This window comes from Seriola lalandi, unplaced genomic scaffold (assembly GCF_002814215.2).
Source record: "Seriola lalandi dorsalis isolate HSWRI2012SDOR001 ecotype SW California unplaced genomic scaffold, Sedor1 jcf7180002054969, whole genome shotgun sequence".
Taxonomy (NCBI): domain Eukaryota; kingdom Metazoa; phylum Chordata; class Actinopteri; order Carangiformes; family Carangidae; genus Seriola; species Seriola lalandi.
The window spans coordinates 107,238-125,887 of record NW_019525520.1 but is presented as its reverse complement, the minus strand read 5'-3'; the positions used below and the strand labels follow the sequence as shown (position 1 = coordinate 125,887).

The following is an 18,650-nucleotide window of genomic DNA, read 5'->3' as shown; positions in this document are numbered from 1 at the left end:
ACATCAGGGCTGGTCCACGCCCTCAGGTGGAGTCGTGACTGGTGGAGGAGAGGGAGTTGGTGACCAGGGAGAATGAAACTAAGACAGTATAGAGAGAGAGAGAGACGGGAGAGGATACGATTCCCAAGAAAGCGACATCAGAAGCCAACGAAGGAAGGCCAGACAGATGGAGGGAAGGAAGGAAAGGTTTTTCTTTAAACTGAACAGAGACGGTCAAAAGAAACGTCCCTCAGGATCATCTGTAAATCATCTGATCATCAGGCTAAAGCTCCGAAACTTAAGAGTTTCCTAGGAAAAGGAGCAGCAGGTTCACACCAAGCAGAAGGGTTCACGATGTGTCAGTGGAGATATCAGACCACAAGAAGCTAAACAACTTGAATGGGGGGGAGCACATTGTAAATGTGACTCAAATAGGAAATCCCCTAAATGAAAGAAATACTTCTGCAGTGCTTATCGCATTTAAAGAGAAAGGACTGCCAAAAAGGGTGTCACTTGGTTACATGGTGCGCTCAGTCACTCAGACCATATGAAAAAGCTCCACTTGTGGTGCTGCAGCCACCAAAGATATATGTCCCTGTGGCCGCTGCATGTAGAGGAAAGCACCGCTGTAGGCGTTGTGGAGAAGTCTAATAAACCTGTGAAGTGCTCAGAAAAAGGTTAAGGAGCCCCACTACTGTTGAGACCCAGAGTTCAGGTAAGAGCAGAAAACCAGGGGCTGCACCTCCACACACAGCGGTGCCAAAAGAGAAATCAGATGCAGCTCGTGATGTCGTCTGCAGCTGAGAGAGAGAGAGACGCTGGGAATCACAGGAACAACCAGAGAGGAGACATGGACCAATGACTTACTCCTGGGACTCTGAGGCAAAGTCTCAGCTGGCGAATGAAAGTCTGTGGGCGAGTGTCTGAAGATGAACCTGGATCTTTCCTAAACTACTAAACTACTATGTTTTATATTGTGAGATGGACCGCTAGAAGCCTGACAGCTAATGGACAAGAACTTAAGAGATTCATATAAAGAGGCATTTAAACAAACACCTGAATTAACATGTATATGAGAAGCATGGTGACACCTAGTTTAGACTGTGGTCCCAGGACACGTAAGACAGACGAGCAACATTAGCCAAGTTGGGAAATCAGTGTCAAAGAGAATTTATTAAAAAAACAAAAATAGAAAGTGTTTTTATTGAAGTATGGAGGAGGGAAAATCTCAGTAGAGGCTGGAGAAGCGATAATGTCAGTGGACAGAATACATGAAGCTTTTCAGTTGGTTTTAAACTTTAATTATCTGTGTGGTCTCCCTTGTTTTGAGCTGGTTCAAGATAAAAACGAGGTCTCGTCCAGGATTTAAACCTCCCGCAATGAACTCTCACATGAACCGGCTCAAAATTCATAACAAAACAAGGGAGACCACACAAGTAATTAAAGTATATCAGATGTGAGGTGAGTGTATGAATGTGTGGAAGTGTAAAACATGTAATCGATAAAAACATAAAATAAAGATAAACCACAATGAGAGCGGGTCCTGCTCCTCCAGTCCTCTATATAACCTTCAGGAGAAGTGGTCCAGGTGAGGCTCTACCCTCCTGACACACCTCCAACACCTTGACCTCTAAACAGGAAGTTAAAAAAGAGAGAAAAACCACTAGACAACCCTCCAAGAAAAAAAAAAGCGTATATAGATATCTGCCAGGAAAAGAAGCAGAAGCGGAAAGAAGCAGAAGCGGAACTAAAGTCGTGTCATGTGATTCCAGTCAGGACCCGATCAAGGACCGGACTGTTTACCTTCCGCTGCAGACCGGGGCAGCGGAGTGATGTCCCTCTCCCTCTCTCAGGATGTACTCTCACGGTTCAGAGAGTTTAATTAAACAAGCCAGGTAAGAAAACGGAGAGGAAGAAGTTTCTCAGCCGCCTTCAGCTCCTCTCGTCGATTTGTTTTACACCGTTTTATCAGCATTTCCTCCGCTAAGCTAACGAGGCTAAAGCCCGCTAGCCTGTCAAACCGTTACCGCGCGTTAAAGTTACTTTATTCTAACAGTCCTCTGTCACAGGTGGGAAAGCAGCTAATAACTGATCTCCCTAAAACACCTGTTGTATTTTACCTGTGTATTTACTATATAAAATGTCAAAAAGCTTTCATTTTATCGCGGTTTACCCAGAGAGAAACGAGCTAACTGCTAGCTGCTCGGGACTCTAACCGGCGATATTGGTTTTGTTTGTTACTTTAAACTGGTAAACAGCCAAAGGTGTTCGTGATTGATCAAATATGGGCTTGATTTAATGTTGTGTCAGTCGATCGGGTGGTAAAATGTTAATAAGCAGTGAGTCAAAGGGCTTTGCAGAGACCAAACCAACAGGTGCACTGTGTGTCACTGTTTCAGGGAGATTCAGGAGTCTGAGCTGCAGAAGTTTTACAGCAGGTTGGTGAAGCTGCTCCAGGGGAAGGAGTTCGGCCATGAGACGATCGACTCCCTGCAGAGGCTGCACCTCATCCTCTCTGCCACCAAGTACACCAGGACGTAAGAGCTGCTCCAGCCTGCACCTCCAGCCACTGTCCATTCACACTCATGTTTAATCTGCACATTTCAGGCCTGTTCTCGACCAACCTCCTCCTTTCTTCCTCACCCTCTCTCTCTTCCTCTCTATAAACTCCCATGACTGTCGGTGGTTCCACAGCGGAGCCACAACCCCTCAGGCGCTCAGTCAATAACCTTTCCATCTGGGTTGTGTGTTTTCAGCACTGCACAGCACAGCCTCCTCTCAGCGTCACACTTCTTATAATAAACTATCAAGATGTTGACTATGATAAAAACTTTCAAAGAGCCCTGGAGTGTTTTTGTCCTGTGATATCCTGTCTGAACTTTAACGTTTAACCTCTCTGCCTTTGTGCAGCTGACACCCGTCTCATGTCTCCTCTGTCACTGACCAAAGGTTACCCGCAGAGCTGCAGAAGAGACTTTTATCTCTCCTCTCCTCTCCGGTGGAGCAGCTTCAGGTGCTGAGCTCGGCCGTGCTCAGAGAGACACTGCCCCTCCCTGGTCAGGAACTGAACTACAACCAAGAGAACATCAGTCAGCTCAACAGCTACGCCGCTGCCCTGCTGCTCTCACAGGTGTCCAACCTTCATCCTCATTATTCGGAGACGTGTGTAACATCATGCTGCAACACTTACCTTAGACAGCGTGGTGTGCATTTTGTGAAAATCCTTCTCTGAGGAAAGAGGAACAACGCTATTAAGCTTCACTGGTTCCAGCACGAAGCGACACGCTGAAGGAGCTTGTTGTGTTTTCAGATCTAAACTTAAACGCAATCTTTCTCTCACACACTGTGACCCTTACAGGCCGGATCCAGGTCCGAGCTGTCGTCACTATGCTCTCAGCTCCTTCGCAGCCTGGAGAGCCGTCAGTCAGAGGCGCCGACTCATTCGTTCACACACACGCTGCCGATCCTCAACAGCGTCCTCACACACAGCCCCGAGTGCCTCTCTGAAGGTAGGCCGACAAATCAGACGAACGTTTTCCAGCACATTTAAATCAGTCATCAAGCGATTGTCCGGCCTTTTCACACCACTCCTATTTCTCCACCTGACTTAATAAGATAAGAGAAGTTAAAATAAACCTTTGTTGATCCCACACCGAGGAAATTCACTTGTTACTGCAGCACAGGAAACGAGGTAGAAGAAATAAAACAAGTTTAACAATAGAATTAAAGTAGAAAATGATCAACTCAACCATGAATAAGAAGGTATGTGCATAAGTAAAGACATTTACAAAGGTATTTACATAATGTGCAAACAGAGAAATAAGTGATAGCGTTCACATTAAAACCAAGTGTAGAAAATATTGAAATATATTGCATTATTTTGCATTTTTAAAAACTGCACAGCGTTACTTGCATCCAGTTATTGTGTACTTTCTGCAGATCACCTGACCCTCCTGAGCAAAAAGCTTGTTGATTGGCTGCGTTATGCGAGCATCACGCAGGGAGGCGGGGCTTCCTCCGGAGGATTCTTCACAGGGCCCAGGTCACGCCAGGTAAAAAGCGATCGTCACTAAGATGTGACACCAGAACTGTAAAGACGGCTCAGAGTTTTCTTGACGGTGCTGTTTGGTGTGTGTGTTCCAGCCGGCGCCGATAGCGGAGCTGGACGGGACGGTGTCCGGGGATTTCTTCACTGTGCTGTGTGTGGGCCAAGGCTTCACTGACGACCAGTGGATGAATGTTTATTCCTTTTCCATGCTGCGCCACTGGCTTCTCACCTACCACTCGGTTTCCAGCGGCAACATCGCAGCTGATACTGGTATGACTCTGATACAAACCACAACCTTTTGCCTTCTCGTGCGAGAGAAGCTCATTACTGTGTGTCACAGCTGCAGAGTACATACAAGGAACATCAGCCTCAGAGAATGAGCCGCGAAGGCTGAAATGAATTCATGTCACTCGTGTCACCTGATCTGTTGTTTTCATCATCTCCAGCAAACAGGCTGCAGCTCAGCCTCTCCCTCTCACACTCCCACTCCTTTTCCAATGGTAAGATATGTCAGTATGTGGACCTTCCCTGCATGTACGTGACGGTCTTAACTCCTACACCTCGGGGGGGGGGGGCAGGTCAACTCACAGCACCTGATTATTTTCATGATTCACAGAATAACGACTTTTGATTTAACAAATAATTTCTAACCAGAGATCTGTGACTTGGTAACTTCACTCTCACTGCTGTCTGTGCTTTTCGCCTTAAATTCAATCTTCTGATGAGTTTGGAAACATGATTTAATCACGGATACTACTACACTAAACATACTACATGTTGCATGTGATGTGTTAAAGAGGTGTAGGAAACCTTCTTTTTCTCTCTTTCCTCTTGACTTCCTTGATTGGATGATTGTGACCTTCCGATTATTCTCTATACTGTATGTAATCCATGTAAATATGTGGATTTGTGCTGTTGTGAAATAGCTCATTATGATGTGGGTCTTGTTGCACTCCACACTTGGGTGAACAGCTTCGGGAAGTTTCGCTGTCAAACATTTCTAACAGTCACTCAAATAGCGGGTTCATTTTAAGGCTTTAATTCAAAGGTGTTCTGTGGAGTTTGTGTTTCATTCACTGTTACTCACCAAACATCGTGCGGATCCTCGAGGACAAACGACCCTGTTGAATCTTCGTCTTTCCTCTTAAAACCCGGCGTTTTTTACGACCAATGTTACTTCCTGACAGTCTTCCTCTGCGTCGCTGCATGTCTCGGTGCCTTACCGCCAACTGTTGATCGGTGGAATAGTGTGAAACATTGGGAGGAGTTTGCGAGCTTGTGCACGTGTCCCCTCTTAGAAACACTGCTCCACAGGGTACCTTTAAGAAAACAGAGGAAATCAAAGTAAAAATCTGTCATTATTCTATAAATCTCTTTCCCATGTTTCCCTGCTGCACAATACTTTTTTTTTGAAGCAGTAGTAAAGAAGCGTTGATGAAGCTAACTGTGACACTAAACCTGAAGTTTCTCTTCATCAACATTGCAGCAGTAGTTCACTGTTTCTTCCTGTAAATCAAAACATCCAGTAATTACATTTTCCGTAATAAAAAAACCAACTAACAGGCTGCTGATGGCTGTTCACGTGGGCTTTGATTATCTTCAACTGTAATTTGTTTGAGGAGGTTTTTGAATCGTGACTCCTCATTCCTGACCTCTCGTGTCGCAGATGACCGGTCGGAGGTGGACGGATCGGTGGTTTCCATGGTTTCAGCAACGTCCTCCTCCAGCCGGTTGCTGCCTCCGAAGGAGCGTCTGAGGGAGAAGGCTTTCCAGTACTGCCTACGCCTCATCGAACAGAGCGACCGCAGTGAGTGTGTGTGTGTGTGTGTGTGTGTTAGATGATGAAAGTCATTTACGTAGGTGTTAATGCAGATTTTGAATCAATAACTTATGCATGTGATAAGTTTGTGATGTGTCCTCTTGTCTTTGTCTCAGAGGCACATAAAAGGACGGACACGGAGCTGCAGAAAGCGGTGAGCCCATGTCTCAGACACACTCAGCAGGGTCGTGTAGCAGAGTGGTTCAGTGTCTGCTTCTGTCTTAATCACATTGTCCTACACGTCCTCCCGTCCTGTCCCCGGTGTGTTTATGGCACTGAGCACGTGATATTCTGCTCAGTGTCTTCTGCTAACCTCCAGGACATCGGCTGTAATAACAGTGAACATCAGGTTTATGATTATTGGAGAAGAACACAGCAGCTCATTTCTGTTGCTATGCTATTAATCTTCCACACCTACACACAGAACAGACGGATACTCATGAAGGAAATCACTAACAAAAAGAAATACTCAGTAAAAACTAAAGAACCAGATGAGATAAAACTAGACTGCTGTCTGTCCTGTTTCCTCTCCTAGTGTCTGGTGGAGGCGGTGTGTATCCTGGACTGTGTGTGTGTGGAGGACGCGTCGCTGGTCTACCGAACGTTCCCGTGCGTCAAGGCGCTCTTTGGTCGGCTCAGCTCAGACCTGACGTTTGCCAGAGTCCTGCTGCCCATCGCACAGTTCTACCTCAACCATGGTGTGTGTGTGTGTGTGTGCGTGTGTGTGTGTGTGTGTCCTCTCTTTCTCCAGATCACATGTACATACTGTAATAAGTTTGTTGAGACTAAAATAAAACACACACACGTACACTCTGTACTTTTCCCCCTTCATGGAATAATTAATGTTTTCTAACATACAGACAATTCCTTTAACCATGTACCAACCCATGTTTCCATGACAGTGCTGTCATCTGTTTTACATTAGATTCTTTGGGGTAACGACCTAATAATAAGAAACATTTCCGTTCAGTTTTCAGATTCATGTCGGTGTTAAAATGTTGCTGAACTGTGTTTGTGTGTCTGTGTTTCTGTTCAGGTGAGATGGCAGCAGTGGACTGCGACGGCGTGTGGAGGCTGGTGTTTGGTCGGTTTCCTGCCGAGCTGTTCAGCGACCCCTTCCTGGCCCACGAGCTTCTACGCTTCCTCCGGCTGAACCTGGACAGCCTGCGGCTCCGTGTCCCGCAATACATCCGCTCCTTCCCGAACCTGCTGAAGGTCTTTTTTAATATTCAACACATACCTGCTGTGCACTAGTGAGGAATACATGTAACACAAGGTGTGTGAGGCGCGGGATCTCTGCTTACACTCCCTGTGTGTCTGCAGTTCTTGGCGTGGGACAGTCCGGCCGTGGTGGATGACTTTGTGGATCTGCTGCCCTCTCTGGTGACCGCTGAAACTGCAGTGGAGCTGCTGCACACACTGCTGGACCTGCCCTGTCTCTCTGCCACACTGGTGTTGCAGCTCAGGTACACACACACACACACACACACACACCTACACACCTGTTCTACCAACATCTCACCGGTTGTGTGTGTGTGTGTGTGTGTTGCAGGTTAACGTGCACGCCCATCTCTGAGCCATGCGGACGCGGCCTCCTCTCATTGGACGCATTTCGAAGCACTTCTTTCAGAGGACTTTTCCTCTACCTGCTTCGAGCGGAGGCAGGGTCAGGTAACCATAGCAACACATTTGAAAGGAATACTCGGCTCCAAGAGGAGAGAGCTTAATCAGTCCAGTTTAACTTCCTGTTACAGCAAGAATTGATTTCAAGCTCCTCCTCCTCACACACAACGCCTCGTTAACCAATTAACTCCGAGCCACAGCCGAAACACACGACCTGTAGATCAGATCAGATATAGATATGTATTGATAGAAGATATAAATATGTATTGATATCTGAGCTCACTGAATATTTTTAAAAGAAAACTCAAAACTTATTTCTTCACTTTAACCTTTAACTAGCTTGGAGAATTTGCACTTTGCGCCACGTTCATCCTCAGCACTAAATGTCTTATTATTTAATGATTTATTATTTTATTCATTATTCTCATTTTACATGAATGTTTTTAATGTTTTTCATTTAAGATCAACATGTTTATTTTATGTCTTTTTCTTTTGTTGTAAATCACTTTGTGCTTATTTCTTATATAAAAGGGACAAATAAAGTTTAATTTTATTATTATTATTGGAGCTTATCATAAAGAAAGGAAGTATGGAAACAGCTTGTCTGTTTATTCCACAGTGAATATTTATATATTATATAACTTGCCACAGATTACAGTCGTCTTCTCAGGAACTGCTGACCGTGCTCATCGTGCTCATTCTGGCAGATTGAACTCTGGCTTTTATTTTGGTAACAGGGCTGGTTGACATAGTGCTTTTCTTTCTCCCTCCACAGGTGACACGATCGACAGACTGAGCACGCTCCACGAGATGCTGGCCGAGGCGGCTGATTGGCCGAGAGTTATTCAGTGCGCGCAGACCGTCCCTGTGATGTTGCACATCTTTTTCAACGCGGTCGTCGCGGTGAAGAGATTTAAATGTTTTTTACAAATTCATCACAAATGCAGCGACCGGACACAGAAGTGCAGGATGTTTAGTGTCAGTTTCTATAAACTGGATCATGTCTGTGTTTGTGTTTGTAGGTCGCTGACCAGAAGCTTTTAGCCCATTTGGTTCTGGTGATGCTGGAGAGAAGCAGCCTCCTCTTCAGCCTCCCCGCATACATCAAAGAGATACACAGGTATTCACCTTTACACACACCTGAGCGTCGCTCTGCTGCTGGGAGACTTTGTGTTAGTCTCCTCACTCTCTCTCTCTCTCTCTGTTTCTTCAGGGTGTTCAGCTGCCACCTGCTGAGGCTGTGTAAGCTCCACCCCTCTCTGGTAGTGGATCAGTCTCACGAGCTGCTGGAGTTTGCTGGAAGCACAGCCAACGTCTACAGCAAAGAGGAAATCTACACACACGTGGTAATGAAACTGTGTGTGTGTGTGTGTGTGTGTGTGTGTGTGTGTTGGATCCTGTGTATTACTGAAACGTGGTTAAAACAAGAGAATATGTTAAAAACCTGACGCCATAATAATGCTGAATCTGTGTGGCTCTCAGGTGTGGGTGCTGGGAGAGTACCTCTCTGTGTCATGTGACTCTCGCTGCTCTGTGAGGCTCATCACTTCCTGTTTCGAGGCGTTGGAGGCCGTGCTGTTTGAGATAACTTCATCTGCCCCGCCGCCAGGAGCGGCGTCCCCTGCCCCTAGAGTCGTCACCACTCTGATGAGCGCTCTGGCTAAGCTGGCGTCGCGGTCACATGACCTCATCCCCAGGTGAGCGACAGGCAAACACGTCAGTTTTACTTTCTGTTCTCATTCACACACACGTGTGTAAGGTGCTGTGTTTGTGTGTTTGTCCGCGGCAGGGTGTCTCTGTTCCTCTCCAAGCTGAGAACAGTAACCAGAGGGGGGTCAGTGGCCTGGTGCTCAGACGAGGAGGATCTTGTTGCCATAGTAACACGAGGGGAGGAGTTGTGGTCGCTGCTGAAGACCCCCGGTGTGGCTCAGAGTGTATTGACCCCGCCTCCACACGTCACCACACCACAGTGGCACCGAGACACCAACGTGTCCACGCCACTGCAACTGCGAACCCTCACCAGCCTCACACACTCGCAGTGACTCACACACACACACACACACACACGCACACAGTCATGTGACACACAGCCTAATGAACCTTGTTTGATTTTGCACATTATTTTTGTAAATAAATGTTTGTTTGAAACGTGATTCACAGAATACACAGATCCTCTCCGTGTAATAGTGTCTCTTCTTTAATACAGTGATTTCACAATTTTACAAAATAGATCATCTGATTTACAAAAAACACAAACAAAACTGAAATGCTCCACTTCCTGAGTAAGTGCTCTGTTTTCTAAAAGTTAAAACAGAATTTCTTTTCTCTACTAAAGGTTAGGAAAGACCTGAAAGTGTGACCTATGAAGTGCTGGATTAAGTATAAAAATCAAAACTGTGAAAATAAAAATGGAAAATTTGCATATATAGTCAACATGTATTTAAAGTGTTATTTCTGTCATATTCAGGAAGTTCTAGGGAAGTCGTCACTGCTGTTAATAGAAAAGTGCTTCAGGATAATAGTGCATCACTTCAACAAAACAACGGCCAATCGTGGTCGTTTAAAACGAGATCATCGGGGAGATCAATGTTTGACCCAGAATACAGTCGTCAGTGTGACTTTATGATGAACTTTTCATCTTTAAATCACATTACAGTAAAGCATCAGAATCGATTTTGTGTGATTCACGATAAATATAAATCACAACGAGGCCAGTTCCACTAATCAGTCGACCTCGTCCTGACGGAGAGACGGTCAATCAGTCTGTTTCAGGGTGTCAGTTCATTCATATCACACAGATATTACATGGTCAGCAGATTACGTTCTGTAGTCTGTGATCACCTAAGACCAGTACAGCAAAGATGCTGCACACTTTACAGTTTAAATGCCCTCAGAGGAAGAAGTAATATACTGGCCTGAAACTGGAAAGTAAAATAAAGTCAGTTCCACTATTTAAACCCGGCTAGTTAGCACCACTATTGAGGAATGTGTGTCCGGTAGGTTTTGGCACATCACCTCAGATGTTCAGGAAAGCTGAGGAAGTGATGTCACAGACAGTATGTTGTAAGTTCACTTACAGAAGTTTAAAGGAACAGTTTGACATTTTTCAGGAAATGCTCTTTATTTGCTTTCTTGTGAAGAGTTAGATGAGAAGATCAATACCACACGTATGTATATATGTGAAGTAAATATGAAAGCTAGTAGCATTGTAGCTTAGCTTAGCACAGTGGCAGTAACTTGCCTGACAACAAGACTGATTAAACAACTGAGCTGTAACTTTAATTCTTTAGTCAGGTCAAAGCCAGGTCAGCTGTTCACCCCTGTTTACAGATTCTGTGCTATGCTAAGCTAAGCTAAGCTAACCGGCTGCTGGCTGTAGCTTCTTAATTAGCGTACACACGTGTGAGAGCGGTATCGATCTGAACACCAAGGAAACGCATAAACATACTTCCCAAAATGTCAAACTGTTCCTTTAACTCAACATTGGTCATTTAAACTTCCTGGTACATTCACTGTAGTTTCACACCCGGAGCCGTTTCTCACTTTCTCTACAGATTGGCATCCATGCAGCGACCAGTATAACCAGTACAGACTGGTGTGATGCGCATGTGTTAGTGATGATAGCTGGTTTTACAAAGCAGAATCAGAATCGCATTCCTTCGCCCACCTGTTTAGTATCATCACACCGTATTATCAGTCATCACACGTTCGGCTTCAGTGAGCCGTTTTCAAAACACGGTGATCTCATGAGTAAATTACGCTTGTTCTTGGGTCATGTGACTCGGTGTGGAGCCATGTGATCTCCAGCTGGTCACCTGGCCGTCTGCAGCAGCGGCCCAGGTAAGTACAGGTACCTCCAGATGGCGTAATAGTGAATCCCCGCTCCGACGGCAACGAAAAGATGCCAGATGGCGTGAGCGAACGGGACGAGGCCGTCACTCTTAAAGAAGACCACGCCCACTACATAGAAGACACCTCCCACTGCCAGTTCACACACACCTGTGCGCTCCACCTGTAACACACCAGAAGAACCTCTAATTAAAGAGTTGGCCGAGGAAAGAAAACATTTTTTAGTCAAACATTTTAACTAAATTAATTTTCAAAGTGTTTGTGTAAAACTTTCTTTTAGTTATGGTGAAAAAAATTATTTTCTATGGTCACAGTGACCTCGACCTTTGACCTTTGACACCAAAATCCATCCTTGAGTCCAAGTGAACACTTCTGCCAAATTTGAAGAATTTCCCTCGAGGTGTTACTGAGATATCACGTTCACAAGGCCAAAACCGTGATCTGTGAGGTCACTTTGACCTTTGACCCCCAAAGTCTAATCAGCTCATCCTTGAGTCCTACTGAAAGTTTGTGCCAAATATGAAGAAGTTCTGTCACAGCAGTAAAGAGAAATCTATTTGTAGCCATATCCTGATTGGTTATTCTGACTGATTGATTTGTAGCAGTGTCCTGATTGGTCAAATTGAGCTGTGTTCTGATTGGTCGGTTTGTAGTTCTGATGCACCTACACTTAGTTCTTTGACTCAAACAGCTGACCAGCGTAGTAACACGGTAGTTCAGTGGTTCACAAACTGTAGCTCCAGATGAAAATGCTTTTTGATTTTTAGATAAAAGACGTGAAAATATTCAAAATAAAGTGTTTATGGCCTTTTTTTTTTTATTAAGTGGCTAAAACAAGTGTTTTGCGGTTTGGTTCTTTAGATTCTGTCTGGTTTCCACACAGCAGCAGGAAGCCGGCTGAGGGCTGTGACTGTGATTGTGACTGTGCTTTGTTCTCACCATGGACAGGATGACCAACGCAGGAACAGCCCCCATGGCCACGTATCCCAGCAGCTCCACCAGCTTGTACCTGCAGGTAGGAAAGTGGGACATGAACAGATAACACCTCCAGTTCTCTGTGTAATTGTTTCTGCCACAAACAGCGGGTCCGGAGTTTGCTGTAAACACTCGAGGACCGGGGGAGTTTGGTTTCAGGGTTAATTGTGTTAAAGCGGAGGGAACGGAGCAGAGAGACTGTGTTACCTCTCATGGAAGAAGAAGACGTACATGGATCCTACACAAGCCATGACCCAGATCAGCCAGCGCATGTGGCACGCCCAGGGGCCCAGCTCCCTCAGCATCAACCTGGAGAAACACATCGTCGTTGTTCATCATTATTCAGACGCCTTATTATTATTATTTCCCCTGAAATCACATGACTCACCAGGGCGAGTAGGAGGCGGCGATGAAGAAGTAGATGGCGATTCTGTCACACATGTGAAAACGCTGCTCCAGCTTCCTACACAGAGACAAACAGACAAACCGCTCAGTTCTTAAACATGAAACAACTTTATTTAGGGAAAAATCATCATCTGTAACTCCTGAAATATGAAGTGTCCCAGACTGTAGAAATATAATCAGTCTCCTGACCACGTCCTTTAACACAGTGTTTGTTTTGTCTTTTTGGACCATCATGTGTGTGAAAGGCCAGAGGAGGAGCTGGAAGAAGCATTTATTTTTATTTCTCAGTTAAATCTGCTCGTGTCCTAATAATAATCACTCAAACTCAGAGAGCTCAGGGTTATGCAAGGCTTACATGTATTTGTTTTGGCCTGTTATTACGTGAAAAAACAATTTAGCTTGATTTAATTGTTGATGATTTGACGCCCAGTCTGGATTTTCCAGTTCTTCAAAGCTGGTTTAAAAGTTATCTGGAGCTTCTGTTGTCGTAAAAACAAGCACAAGTACAGACTGGATCCTGAGCATCAGCCCATGTATGAACTGACTGTCAGTCCCTTTAATTACAGGTATGACGGAAAGTGTTAGAGATCAGCCAGGATAGTTTTCACAGTTCAGAATTAAAAACCTGCGCTTCAGCAAAATAGAATAAAAGGGGAAACGTGACTCGGCTGATTCAGGCTAACATGCAGTTATCAGGATGAAGTAATCCTGTTGATTCTCCTTCAGCTGTTTGAGGATTGATTTGTTAATCCTGGAGGAAGTTATCGTGAATAAAACAACGTTAACACTCAGATCATGTGACTGCAGTTATGTGGGAACTTCCACATGTGGAAAAACAGTTTTACTATACTATTACTACTATACACACTAATATAGCAGAAATATGTAAGAAATAAAACTATGATACAGTCTGAATCTTTTAGTTGAGTTTATGTTTTCTTGCTCACAGTATTTCAAAACCCTTTGTAATTGGTAATTAGTTATTACCTTTATTTAGTAGTACAGGTAACTCTCATTATCTGATGATGTGTCAAACCGAGAACGTAGAACTTTATAAGATGAAAATGTGTTCTGTTGTTGTTCTATGAGGAACGCGACAGGACGGTTTTAATGTGAGTGTGTTTGACTTTCTCCGTATGAGAGTGACCTGTTTTCAGAGAGTGTGAATCGAAGATGATGTGAAATATTTTCATCACCACGCCACATCTGTTGTTTGGTCTCTGGCCTTCTGGCTCTGTCATAATTAGCAAAGTGTATGTCTGAGTGTGATGTGAATGTCTACACAGAAGGACACCCATGCACATCTGCTAAATCCCTACCAGCGTTTTCTGCTATGCACACACACACACACACACACACACACACACACACACACACACACAGACCGGAGGTGGCTGATTTTCCATGCAGCAGTGTGGAAGAGTGTTGAGGTGACGAACAAGCCAGTGAGCCCGCTCCCATAGAGCCAGGCGGCAACACGATGCCATTGGTCCACAGACAAGAAGTAGAGCACCGACCCGCCCACCAGGCTAGGAAGGATCCACAACTGGAGAGGATCAGAAAAACACAGAGCCATGGTCTGACATCATTGTCTTTTCCTCACAGTACACACACACACACACACACACACACAGATATTTTCCCAGATATCTTAAAGGTTTAGTCACTAAATACTTTTCAATCATGCATGAAATGTTGTTGACAATGCACTTCAGGTTAAAACTGCTCGACGAAATTCACCAGTAACTTATTTATCTTAGCTTAGCTTATTTTATCTTAGCTTAGCTTATCTTATCTTAGCTTAGCTTAGCATAAGGACTGGAAACAAGGGGAAACAGCTAGCCTGCTCACCCACCAGCTCCTCTAAAGCTCACATATTAACATGTTATTTCTTGTTTGTGTGTCGCTCTGTTTCAGTAACTTTGTGGTGACGACAAAGATCCAGGAAGTGACTGAGCCCGGCCGAGAAACAAGGGCGATGGTTACGGCCATGTCCCAGGGTGGGAACACGTTAACTCTACCTAATTAATATGCAAAAGATCGCAATCTGATTCAACCTGCACACGGTCATATTCATGTTTCCTCTGACAATCACGGGACATTTAGAAATAGCAGAACAGAGACAGAAACAAATGATCTTTGGTTGTAAAAAGACACATTGTTCTTTCACTTTATTCTGATACAAAAACGATCAATACCAAAGATGTAATAGAAAGCAGTATTGGGTTTCAACCCCTAAATGCCTAACCCTAACCCTGATTACTGTTCCGAGCAGCCCGGTTGGCTGTCTGCCATCTTTACAGATCCGTGTGAAATAGATGAAACACACTAACATACGCGGGGCACAAACGACGTGACGATGAGTGAGCTCCATTCTCACCTCAGGAGATACCTCAGCTTGTCGCCCTGAGGATGCTGTTATCTTTGGACAGAGCCAGACTTGCTCTTTCACCGTTTCCTGATGAGATAAGCGGCTGCCAGAGAGAGCGTCATGTTTCGCTGGCGGACATGACAGTAGTGGTAATTTTTTCTCATTTGACTCTCATCAGGAAAACAAATACGTATATTTTTCCGAAATGTTGAAACTGTTGCTTTTATTCTGGACACTGTCGTTAACGTTAGCATGCAGCGTAGCAGCAGTGAAGGGACGAGTGGACACACTATAGAAACCGCTGCCCCGTTGGAGGCTTTACAGTCATTATGGACATGTTTTGCCGCTGTTTTCCTCCTGTCTGTTTCATTCTCTCTCTGTCCTGCTCTCTCTGAGGCAGAAGCGTACAGGGATTACAGCAGATTAGAGGAAGCTACAGGCTGAATCACAGATTATCGCCCACTGTCTCCATCACTCAGCCAAAAAAAATCCTCCCCGTTCCCCCGTCATTCCTCGCTATCCTTTCCATCTTTTCTCTTAACGGACGAACTCACTAAACGTGGAAAACACAGGGAGAGACACAAGCTTTTACTCTGAAAGTGTGTGTGTGTGTGTGTGTGTGTGTGTGTGTGTGTGTGTCTATGTGTGTGTGTTTGTGCGACTCACCCCATGTGTGGCACAGTTTGCAGCATGTTCATATTCAGTGGGCTGGTATCTCCTACTGGCTGGCACCCTGCAATTCATGAACCTGAGAGAGGAAGGAAGGAAGGAAGGAAGGAAGGAAGGAAGGAAGGAAGGAAGGGAAGGAAAGAAAGAAAGAAAGATGAATGTAGACCTGGAGGCAAAACAAGTTACTGCTTTAGTTGTTAATAAGTTACTGTGTGCTGAACCAATGAAGGCCAATGGTGTGTGTGTGTGTGTGTGTGTGTGTGTGATGGTCATTCTTGGGGGATTTACAGGTCTCTAATCCACATCACGTTGTCTGAATTTTAGTGTGCCTCATCGTTACTGGGGCAACTGTCTGCGTTACTATGGTCACCAGTGATGTCACCGTCTGTACTACCACAACAGGATCCCTCACACCACTAACCATTAACTACATTTGCATAATTTCTCATGTTGCCATATATTCTGAAAAGGTTACTACGCGTGTGTGTTTGTGTGTGTGTGTGTGAGTGTGTGTGTGCGTGAATGTGTGTGCGCGTGAATGTGTGTGCGTGCATGTGCGCGCGTGTGTGTGTTGTGTAGGCTATTTAATCAGCAGTAAATCTCTCAATCCCAGCTTACAGGAAAAAACACATCTGGAGATGTTACGAAACCACATTTTATACGTCTAGATGAACACACACACACACACACACACACACACACACACACACACACACACACACACACTGATTTGAATGAAGCTCCTCGTGCAGGGCCACAGGTGTGTCTTTGTCGGTCAGCTGTATTATTTGTTTACACATTTAGGCTCATCACCACACACACAGACACACACACACACACACACACGCACATCCTCGTTCATCCTTTTTGTTGCACTGGTCTATTCATTAATTCTGCGCAGAAAGTGAAGCAGTAGAAGAAGAAGAAGGAGGTAAAGGAAGGCAACATGGCCGCTCCTTCAGGTCGAGCTACAACTTGTCACAATCCAGTTAAAGTCTATCAAACACTAGATTTACCAAAAACATTTTTTGTTTTTTACAATTGCTAACACATATTTCTCAACTCTGAGTTCAACTTTTACAAACCTCTTCTCACAGTGAACACAACAGCCGTCAGTGTGAGCTAACCTGTGGATCATTGCTGAGTCAGTGTCACCCTGTTTCCAGAGAACCTGCAGCGTTTCTTCTTCTTCTCATTTCAGGGCTTCATCAGTTTACAGGGGAAATGTGTCTTTAGCTGGAACATCTGCCAGTTGCTAAACAAGTCATAGGAAAGCGACAACTACTGTACCCAGAGAGCAAACAGCACTCCATTGTTGGAATAACACACGGTCCCAAGGTTACTGTATAAACACGACATTATTTAGAAATACGCAGCACGTGAGAACAATGTAAACTATAATAATAAAGGGTCTTAAACTTCGATTTTGACGCAGTGCCCATTGACAAGACAGGACCGTGTTATTAGGTCAGACTGCAGGACCTGCCTTAGTGGATATTTTACATTAGCGGTGTAATTTCCTTCACAAATTTGCATTTAATCAAATTAAGAAAACCAACACCTGTGAGCCAGCTTTGACAGGTACAACACAAGTGGATTCGTTCACCAACCTCCGTATCTCAGCTCTATCAACATCTGATTACTCCTGTTTGTCACAGCGTGCATGCTAGCCTCATGTTCAGACAGGATTCATTCATTGATCGCTGACATCAGGTTCGTGTTGACACAGAAGCGGCTGCAAAGGTTGATCACAGGAGATAACGTTTGTTGAATCAAAGAAATAACTTGATTTTACAGTTTACAACATACGATATATATATAAGACGTAAGTGTCTTTGTGTGTTAGGGTTAATAGCATGTGCTGGTTGTCTGCCTCTTCCACAACACATACAACATTATACACAGGAATTTAAATATTAAGAAAGAATATCTGTAAATTAGGGAATAAATTTGCAAAATAATTACACATAAATACTAATGCATTCCACAAACTTTAACCTCAACTTACTCTACACCTTAATCTAACCTTAAATCTAAAACTGAGTATAAAACCCAGTGACCACAGTGTCCTTACTTTCCACAAATGAACATTCCTCACTCTCAAGGTCTAAAACTCAAACTGACCCTAACAAAGATAGCAGCACAAAAGTGTGTGTGTGTGTGCGTGTGTGTGTGTGTGTGTGTGTGTGTGTGTGTGTGCATGTGTGTGTGTGTGTGTTTACATACACTCTGTAACTCCAGGACTATTCCTTTTCCAGCAAAGATCAAGTTCACCTCCCCTGGGATCCCAACTCTGGTTCTCACGATTATCACCATCTCACACCCACGCACACACAAACAGTGCATGACACACACACAAGCATTGCATGACACACACACACACACAAACATACAAACAAACTGACTGATTAATGCGAAGAACCCAACATGATATACTGTCAACTGCTGTCTATGTCCGTGGTTCCCAACAACCTTATCAAATATGTCCTTTTGAAAGGATTATAAACCAGATGTTATTTAACACTGCAAATCATATAAAAGTAATTATCGTTACAATATTTTAAATTCAGCTGAATTGTCAATATTTAGGTTGTTTTTGTCAAGTTTGTGTTTGTGGCTAAAGCTCAGCCCTGTAGGCCTATCGATTAATTTTAGCTAACAATTTCATTGGCTTTATTTTGTTTTCTGTTTCATCATCACTGTTAACTATCTTGCTTTTCATTCATTTTAGCTAACTGCTTATTACTTTTAGCTAACCATCCAGTAGTTCTCTATGCTTTTAGCTAACTATTTTAGCTGTTTATAAATAACTTTTATCTATCATGCTGTTCACTCATTCTAGCTAACTGCTTATTACTTTTAGCTAACCATCCAGTAGTTATCTATGCTTTTAGCTAACTATTTTAGCTGTT

At 44.1% G+C, this 18,650-nt stretch overlaps 2 protein-coding genes across 6 annotated transcripts in view; one reads left to right on the top strand and one right to left on the bottom strand.

Moving 5' to 3' along the window:
- The first annotated feature begins 1,734 nt into the window (after positions 1 to 1,734).
- ap5z1 (adaptor related protein complex 5 subunit zeta 1) lies at positions 1,735 to 9,622 on the top strand. Of its 2 annotated transcripts, XM_023395808.2 has the most exons (18): positions 1,735 to 1,874; positions 2,379 to 2,516; positions 2,929 to 3,109; positions 3,338 to 3,488; positions 3,919 to 4,031; positions 4,123 to 4,297; positions 4,474 to 4,527; positions 5,694 to 5,834; positions 5,963 to 6,000; positions 6,382 to 6,544; positions 6,883 to 7,061; positions 7,170 to 7,312; positions 7,399 to 7,517; positions 8,245 to 8,372; positions 8,492 to 8,589; positions 8,683 to 8,815; positions 8,952 to 9,166; positions 9,259 to 9,622. In XM_023395808.2, the coding sequence occupies exons 1-18, from the start codon at positions 1,834 to 1,836 to the stop codon at positions 9,509 to 9,511; spliced, it is 2,463 nt and encodes an 820-aa protein (XP_023251576.1). In that variant the 5' UTR covers positions 1,735 to 1,833; the 3' UTR covers positions 9,512 to 9,622. The 2 variants fall into 2 exon arrangements, with proteins under 2 accessions (XP_023251576.1, XP_023251577.1); XM_023395809.2 differs by lacking the exon at positions 4,474 to 4,527.
- Positions 9,623 to 9,650: 28 nt separating this feature from the next.
- Positions 9,651 to 18,650, bottom strand: part of mmd2a (monocyte to macrophage differentiation-associated 2a) — an 11,554-nt gene continuing 2,554 nt past the window's right edge. The window contains exons 2-8 of one of the 4 annotated variants that reach the window (XM_087170949.1): positions 17,965 to 18,054; positions 15,736 to 15,817; positions 14,084 to 14,244; positions 12,682 to 12,756; positions 12,501 to 12,602; positions 12,258 to 12,327; positions 9,651 to 11,481 (exon numbers count right to left, since the gene is read on the bottom strand). In XM_087170949.1, coding sequence (XP_087027075.1) covers positions 11,281 to 11,481; positions 12,258 to 12,327; positions 12,501 to 12,602; positions 12,682 to 12,756; positions 14,084 to 14,244; positions 15,736 to 15,813 — 687 coding nt within the window. In that variant the 5' untranslated portion in view covers positions 15,814 to 15,817; positions 17,965 to 18,054 and the 3' untranslated portion in view covers positions 9,651 to 11,280. Of the gene's footprint in view, positions 11,482 to 12,257; positions 12,328 to 12,500; positions 12,603 to 12,681; positions 12,757 to 14,083; positions 14,245 to 15,735; positions 15,905 to 17,348; positions 17,883 to 17,964; positions 18,055 to 18,650 lie in introns of those variants that run through there. The other 3 variants (XM_087170950.1, XM_087170948.1, XM_023395810.1) reach the window with 3 other exon arrangements.